The 8,645-nt window shown below is 34.5% G+C and overlaps 2 protein-coding genes across 2 annotated transcripts; both read right to left on the minus strand.

Moving 5' to 3' along the window:
• Positions 1-1,452: 1,452 nt before the first annotated feature.
• LOC145028744 (protein LOWER TEMPERATURE 1-like) lies at positions 1,453-3,954 on the minus strand. The gene is made up of 6 exons (XM_078977496.1): positions 3,717-3,954; positions 2,976-3,021; positions 2,771-2,900; positions 2,583-2,659; positions 2,336-2,436; positions 1,453-1,794 (listed from the first exon to the last, which is right to left on the minus strand). The coding sequence occupies exons 1-6, from the start codon at positions 3,828-3,830 to the stop codon at positions 1,708-1,710; spliced, it is 555 nt and encodes a 184-aa protein (XP_078833622.1). The 5' UTR covers positions 3,831-3,954; the 3' UTR covers positions 1,453-1,707.
• Positions 3,955-4,810: 856 nt separating this feature from the next.
• LOC145028754 (nucleotide pyrophosphatase/phosphodiesterase-like) lies at positions 4,811-8,440 on the minus strand. The gene is made up of 12 exons (XM_078977503.1): positions 8,060-8,440; positions 7,606-7,697; positions 7,439-7,508; positions 7,212-7,334; positions 7,025-7,117; positions 6,795-6,924; positions 6,587-6,668; positions 6,227-6,359; positions 5,933-6,138; positions 5,729-5,854; positions 5,345-5,654; positions 4,811-5,252 (listed from the first exon to the last, which is right to left on the minus strand). The coding sequence occupies exons 1-12, from the start codon at positions 8,282-8,284 to the stop codon at positions 4,947-4,949; spliced, it is 1,896 nt and encodes a 631-aa protein (XP_078833629.1). The 5' UTR covers positions 8,285-8,440; the 3' UTR covers positions 4,811-4,946.
• Between the last annotated feature and the right edge of the window lie 205 nt (positions 8,441-8,645).

Consider the following 8,645-nt stretch of genomic DNA (forward strand, 5'->3'; position numbering starts at 1 on the left):
AGGGGCGACCGTCCAAGGCTCATCTTGGCTCATCTTTTAAAGGGATCCAAACTTTTTTATGGAAATTGTTATATTTAGAAAATAGTACAAGTAATTTTCTTTCAATTATTGAGTTATTATAAAAAAATTGATGATATTTTTATATTTAAGGGCCCATTTTTCCCCTCGCCCTAGGCCCAAAATATGTTTTGAACGATCATACCTGCTTTGATTTCCCTTATTTCAGCTTCCTCTCTAAGTCCAACAATTCGCATTTTCTTTAGGTATTATCGTGTTACTGATTTTGTGATGTGTTACTTAATTTAGGGTTACTAATTTTTGTACACCCACTTCAAGAAAAGTTCCTCACTTTACACATGCTCTATTAAGGACATTGTAATGGTTAGAATCCATGCCCTAGTTTTTCCGATAATGAAGATGCGGTGGTTTTCGTAGTTGTCGTTGGATTTGGCATCGGAGTTAAGATGAGAGAATTGGAGTTGAAGAAAGAGTGAGGGAAGAAGGGTTACAGGGGGTAATCTGCTAAAAAAAAAGGGTTAAAGTGATTATAATAATCGGTTTTATGTCCTCTTTTGTTGATGAAATTTAATTTACAACTAGATCATAAATTGGCCCAAAACTTTAGACATTTTCCGGAGATTTCCCAATATTATAATGTTATTACCTTTTTAACATCTTCTATTCTCTTCAGATTTGATTCCATATTTAGTTTGATATAATTGCCTCTTATGTATAGTATTTTTTAAGTTTTTAACCTTTTATACATTCATTACATATAATGGTTTGGTTCAGTTATATATGGGACGATTTTGCAATAAAACCGAACCCAAACCATTTGCATTTCATTAACAGAAATCAAAAACAGCACCACCATTGTTAATAATTGTCTAGTTACAATGGATTTATTATATCAGTTCCCCTAAAATAATAAATCAATTATGACTGAAAATTGAAGGAGCTTGGAGCAACATAATTTGATGTTTATATCCATGACGATTATAAAGGATTGGACTTAGAGTGTATGCATAAGAAGGCGGGGTAACAATGTCTTGATTAGCTTGTGGGAAGATAATTGGATTGGTGATATTGATTTTTGTTATAAGATTTTAAGACCTCTTGCTTTGGAAATTGATAAGGATTTTAGGGCAATTTAAAACTGACTGAGAGCTCAGACTATGACAACGGATTATCAAAAAAATGAACATATCATTTTGAGAATTGTGGTAAATGACCTAATCTTTCGGATTTACCGAAATGTGTAAATTTTACACAATTTTTATTATTTAAAAATATGTTGCAGCTCTTAAGTTGGACCTGATGGGTATGAAACTATGAATGATACAGAGAAGATTTGCATGTCCCTATGCAAGGATGACACCGATAAATGGTCCAACAAAAACTATTGATGGGTCCAAAACAGCAGTTAATTGAACGTCTTCACACAGTGTGAACTTACAAACAGCCAACAATAACATCACACTGCATTCAATTGTACAACAAACAAAACACAGTCACATACTACATTATATTATATTATATTGGCTTACTGGAGTTGTTGTATACAACCCCTTGTCCACCTATCAGAAAATTAAAAATCCACATGCACAAAAATAACATCTATTAAATTAAACAGAAGCCCATACGCAAATACCAAATCGGACTCAAAAAAAGTTGGGCGTTTTTACCATTATGCCATTATATATTATATTATATTAATGGCTTAGCTGCAGCAGATGAGCTTGCTGAACCAGTGGTAGTGCTACCTCTCACTCTCAACCTTGCAATCAGTTCATCCTGCCACCACAATTACAAATCATTTATGTAAGCTTCAGGGTTCAGTTCACTTTTTACACAAAAAATATCAAACAGTTTAACAATGTTTCATTTTTTAACCATTTATACAACTTGTATGAATTAATTCATGCAACTATGTTTCAACGAGTTAAATAGCTAATGGTAAAATGTTGTGCCTTTTGGTCCTAAAATGAAATGTAACATGTACATGGTATAAATACTACTTGGTTGAAAAAATATTAAATATGTACATATTTTATTGCAAAAGGAATTCAATTCTATACGAATCCGATGGGACTCAATTCCCTACTCATTTGCAACCAAATGGTTGGAATGGAATGGAATTCCAATTCCGGCCAAATCTCATAACCAAACATCCCCTAAATGTTTAATTAAAGCTTATGCAATTCATGAACGCTTGAATCGGATTTGTTTAAGGCCCTGATTGATAAAACTGAATGAATGAATGTTGAATGATTAAGAATTTTAAACAAACAGCTTGAATTACCATTTTAACCCTTTAAAAGGAATGTTCACATACCTTCTTCCCTTTTACAGACAAACCCCTCTCCTTCAGAAGTGCACGGAGTCTCTCAACAGTCAAACTTTGTAGATTTTCAGGTATTTGTGACTTCAATACGTCTAAATGATGTAAAAGCATCCAAAGTAAGCAACTTCAATCATTTAACCATAAACATATTATAAAATAAAATAAACAAGCTCGCCACCATAGTTAACCTAACACATTAATCAACATATAGTGTCATATAATCAACTAAAAAACTAACCTTGGCGGGACCCATTTTGGGTGGTGGATGCTGCCCTCTTAGCAGAAGCCCTACCATCCGCAGCTCTTTCTGGGGCCCTAGGGACAAAATGGTAATCTTTCATTCCCAAAAATATATAAATACTAAATCCCGTGAACACAAGCATAAACAACAAGTATGTATGTGTAACAAAAAAAAAAGTTAAATACCTCTTTCTTGAACCCTCATTTGTGCCTGCACCCTTTGCATTCTTTGAGGTTGTTCCAGACTTCTGTTGTTGCTTAAGGAGAAGTGATCTAATCAGTATGTTCACTTGATCAGTCTTTATAAGCTGATTTTCTGATGAAAGAAAAACTTTATAAGTTATTTGACATGTAATTCACATATAGCAAAGATAATTTTGTAGAAGATGACCTGGAGGTGTAGTGTCATGATCAGTTATGTAGACCCGCATTCCACCCTGTGTGATAAGATAAAATGCAAAACAGATGATGAAAGCCCGAACTAAATAATCATTTCAAATGCATAAGATGATGGATCTGAACTATCTTACTGATTTGATGACAACAAAACTGTTATCATCAAGAATTTAACCAAGAACTTAAATAGTCTTCATAATCAATAAATAGTTTTAACTTTCGACACTGCAAATCCTGGATTCAAGCATTTACATTCATGAATCATGTTTGTAGATTGATGGATCAAAGTCACCAGAGGGATGAATTCGAGAACAAAACTCACTCCTGGATTCAAGCATTTGGTATCTTTTTATGATTTACTCATAACTTAACCACGTCCTTTAACAGCACAAACCAAGCAAGTTCAATTCGTCACAAAAATAAAAAGAAACTTAATAATGTAGAAATCATAACGGAGTATCAACAGAAAATGGTCGATTTCAAGGGTTAAAATAGAATTAACAACGAAAATCATAATCATCGAACCCTAATTGAGAGATACACAGATATACATTTTACGTAATGCATTTTACCCTAACGTCATTGGTCAAAACCTATATTAAAAACGCATTGGTTTTCTTCAAAAAAAAAAAAAAAAAAAGCAGCGCAATCGATTCCGCGAATAGCAAAGTCGATGAGAAAAAGATAAAAAAAAACGAGGAAAATAATTGAGAAAGTAGGGTTTATGTAGAATTACCAAATTGGAAGAAATGACGGAGGATGAGAAAAGGCCTTTGGAGGGAAGATCGAGAAGAAACTTGGAAGCACCATCAGAGTTCTTGTTCTTGGAGGGTGTTGCAGGACCATCCATGGCGCCGCTTGCGACGGTTAGTTTTTGCACCGTCGGCGTCGGAGGATGGGAATGAGGAGGTCGATTGAAATTTTACTCGCGCGGAAATCCTACCCGCGAAGGGGAAGTTTTGGATTTTGTGCAAAACTATAACAACAACGTTTGAGTAATTTTTTCTGGTTACAATTTTTTGATAACATCAAATGTAGATTAGTCATTAGATATGCAATATTTATCGTAAGAGTTTTTTTTTTTTTTTAAGAATAGATATTAAATTACTAGATTATCTCTAATTTTATTAAAATTATTATTTAGTTCTGACTTTTTAGTTTCTTATTTGCACTGTTGAAGGAAAATTAAAACAATTCACAACCAATTTGTCATCTATATATTACCTCGGGTCAAAATGGTTCAAATTAAAAACAATAGAATCAATTTTATTATAACAAGAATACTCAAAAATATTTGTGCTTATATGATCTTTGGCATCTTCATATGCACATATTAAACCTATTCATGTGTACAGGAAAGAGACCCCAACTATGCTGCTGTTACCAGGGAAGTCTTGTTCGAAGATTAAATAGCATTTGTACTTCATCATGAGATTGGGTTTTGTTGTGTAAAAATGGGAACAATAAAATTTCTCATATAATCCCAACAGTTGGAAGTGTGAAAATTTTGGGCTTGTAAATTACATTATTCATCTGGAATGGATTCAGGCTTCAACTAACAATGAATGCGTTCTTATGTATAGTGATGACTTCTTTTGATACATGACATCCTTGTGGTATGCTAGTGTTACCATCGAAAACCATGTATTTTTAGTGGGTTCATAGATGTACATAAGGGAATTGGAATAACATAAATTGATTGTGAAAAATGGTGTCGGATGAACTTATTGATATGCCAAATGGAAAAGTTAATACCATATATTTTTCAAAAAGTTAGAATGGATTATACTTAGTGGTGATAATCTTTCATGGTTAGTCAAAACGAGACGCTTGTTGCTAATAAGAACATATATTATGACTAAATTTGACCGATAAAGAAAATAAAAAGCCTAACACATTTTTCATCAAATGTGATGAGTTTGTAGTGTTGTAAAACAAGAATACAACATATCTAATTGGCTTTTTTTTAAGAAGCCAAAGTGGTGGGTTCACACCCATCATGTACACATGCCAAGACATCTCTATAGTCTCTTGAGATTGTGAAGTTGTCATACACAAGTCCATCCCTACTCTTCTTGTACTCAAATAAAAGTGAAGAGTGGTTAAATGCAGTAAGTTTCACAAAACCCCAATCATGATCTTTAAACAAACTCCAAACCGTATCAATCTCAGTAAAATCTGACAAATGACTCCCTCCTCCACCAACCACCACATGGATTGTCCCATTTACAGTACCAGAGTAACTATATCTTTCCATGTTCACACATTGATTCTACACCACCACAACAATCATCAACACAAGTCAGAAAAAGTGGAAATAGCCCCAAAATTGGCCAACTTTTAAGTAAGTTTAGAGACAAGTACCTGGTATATGGGGCAAGTTCTTTCATAATTATGGACATGTCCATAGAATGCAATGTCGACTTTGTATTTCTGCCATAGTTTCTGCAAATGTTCTCTTCCCATTGGCTCTTCGAATGAACCTTCCATTGCATACCAACTGTTTGATGAATAGCCAAGCACACGATGAGCTGCAAAAATCAACCATGGCTGTTGTTTTCTGTCAACAGATGCTAGACATTTTTCTATCCATGCATACTGTTCAGAACCCTCCCTCCAGTCATGCTCTGAATCCGCTATGCAAAAGTGAAACATCCCATAACTTGTTGAATACCTGTTAACAGGCTAAATATACCTTAACATCTTTACTTCATGTTTCAATATAATATGAAAAAAAAAATCCTTTACCAAAATTTAGCTCTATTATCTGCAGGAACATAGTATATTGTCTCAGCAGGAACACCACACTCCCCACCTGAATCTTTAGTGTCATAGAAGCCTCCAGAGTTGGGCCATGATCTTTCATGGTTTCCACTGCACAAGTTACAAGTTACAAATAAGTCAAATATGTTGCAATAGAAAGAAATGAAAGCAGAATGTTGTAATGCAAACCTTGCAACCATGTAAGGCTTTATTGATGCAATGGGTTCTACTTGTGCAGTGAACTGGTCCCACTGTGAAATATATCCATTTGCATAAGGCATATCTCCTATATGGAAAACTATGTCATAGTTATCAAGGTCACTGATTAATTGGTCAGCAGTAATCAGTGATCCTGGCTGATAACTAGCATACTCATTTGATCCATCGCGTTCCGCCTGAAATTTTAAATAGTTCACCAATCTAAAAATCATTTCTTTGCTCATTTGTAATTATTAGCAGCTTTCTATATTTAACTATTATTACCTTCCCCATGTCTCCAAAAATAATAACACGTTGCAATGAATCCTGCCCTGGATATGGGGACGATTTAAATGAATACATTTTACTCCAAACAACTGATCCATTCAATAGCCTATGGCCAATCCTGTAATTATACCTGCAAAATTGTTGTAGAAACCAAACAAGCTCAGAATATTGTCTCCTGACTTTTTCCAAATTTGCCCTCATTAGATTCTTTCTTCAATTATATTTATCCCCAAGTGTGCATTTCATTTTTTTTCAAATACTTTGTAAACATCATTTATCAATAGTCAATACAACACTTTATCCAGAAATCACTTAATAGAAAAACCAAGGGGGGATTTAATTATAAAGTACACATACATAGTGTTTGGCCATAATTCCTTCAAGAAACTAGTGTGTATAAAACCAGGATCACGCCATCCAACAGTTCTTGCAGGTTCACCTGCATTGTAATTAAGTAATCATTACTAATGCCAAAAATTGTAATTAGGGCATTTATAAACATAATGATAATGCATTGGGTAGTTTTTTATAATGAGATTATAATTTATAGTTTTATAATTTATACCACACATGCTTCCACGAGTAAATGTCAATGTTCCAGCTGGAGAAAGCTTTGGGTCATGGCCCTTCCAACCCCACTCCACAAATGGAGTCGCTTCATCAATGTTGTAACCACTTGTCCATGTTATTGTCATCTTTACACAACATGCCATTTGTCACAAACTGATTGGCTAGAAATTAAACAAAGATATATTATAAAATGGTTTAGTAAATGGACACCATTTTTAAACTTACTTCATCCCAAGCCTTCCCTTGTGCAAGGCGTGGATAAAGGGGAGCTTTAGGGTTCACAAATGATATGGGATCTGAAACAGCCACCACTTTTGGCTGGATTCCAAATAACATAATCAGTCAACAATATTAAAACCTTGTGAATTATGTTAACAATGATAAACAGAGTAGAAAGAAATAATCGACTCACATTTTCCAATCCACCTGTAAATAACACAAATGAGAAATCTGCACGTTGATTGATGATCTGGAAACTCAGTTTAGCTTTTCCTGCTGTTATGTAATTGGAACCCGAGTGGTTTGCATACATGTACTATAAAGGAAATGTTTCATGTGAGAATAACCAAAACTGATCAAACACGATATAACTTTTTTAAATTTTCAAAACCCTGAGCATTATTATATTATTATGCATACCTTTATCGGGGATGTGCATATACAAGGAGCTTCATGTGATTTTCCGGATTCAGAATAGCAATCTGATGCGCTGACATATTCACATGGTTAAAATATGAATTAATATCTTTATATGAAGATGCAAATGCTGCAAGATAATATGCAGGTGTGTAACATAGGAACATTACTTGAACTTTGCAGGTGAAAAAACTCCGACCCAGTCATCCTCAGATGGATCTGGGTAACTGAGCTCCACATTGACCCATGCAGTATCCTCGCCCTATCATCATATAAATTTATATATGATACAATCTCAAAGTTGGAACAGGAAACTTATAGGACTTAGTATAAAATTTAAAGACATGAGATACAAATCATATCAACCACATCAAGGGAACCTGTTTTATTCCTATGGTAGCACAGAAACCTTTTCAACTAAGGACCTAGCGACTTATAGAATCACAAATTATAATGATTTAGGCCAAAACACAACGATTCTAACAGAAAAAATCCTAGAGTATTGAGCAACAACGTTGTTGAATGTAGTAAACTACGATAAATGGTCAAGATTACAAGAAGGATGCTAAGAGTTAAGCGGAGGTTTAAGCGATGATAAGTAAATGAAATATAGACCATATTTACCTTCAAACCCAGAAGAAGAGGGCTGGCGTGAATGGATGCGGATTCATGGAGAGCAATAAGAGCTTTGTGAACAGCAATCTTGGACAGTGGTTGCTCATCGGTAGGTCGCCTTCCAAGATCGCTGCGTATAAGAGGAGAGTAAGATGAAGCATGGCAAACCCTCCACAAAAAGGCGTTAGACGACAACAATAAGAACACCGTGAAGAGGGTATCCATTGTTGGCATTCTATCAAACAGTTAGTGTGCACGAGCTTCAAAAGGAAAAGTATGGACCCTTTTATGCCCACGATTCATAAATTCATCAAGGACCAATCACAAGATTTGGAAAGTATTAAATAAACGAGGACTGTAAAAGACTATTCAAAGATAAACCTGTAGTCTTGTACCTAACTCCATCCTTCAGAATTCAGATTAATATTGTCAAAAATCAAAATAAATACAACCCCCACTGTAAATAAGGTCAACATCAGTAGTAAGTAGTAACGCAATTTCAATGCAGTTACCAATTTGATTTACGTAACGCTAGAATTATTTTTGATTTTTGTTGAGTTGGCATTGAGTCTTTGTCGATGTGGACGGCATTGAT

This window comes from Lactuca saligna, chromosome 1, assembly GCF_052625555.1.
Source record: "Lactuca saligna cultivar CGN05327 chromosome 1, ASM5262555v1, whole genome shotgun sequence".
NCBI classification, from domain to species: Eukaryota; Viridiplantae; Streptophyta; class Magnoliopsida; order Asterales; family Asteraceae; genus Lactuca; species Lactuca saligna.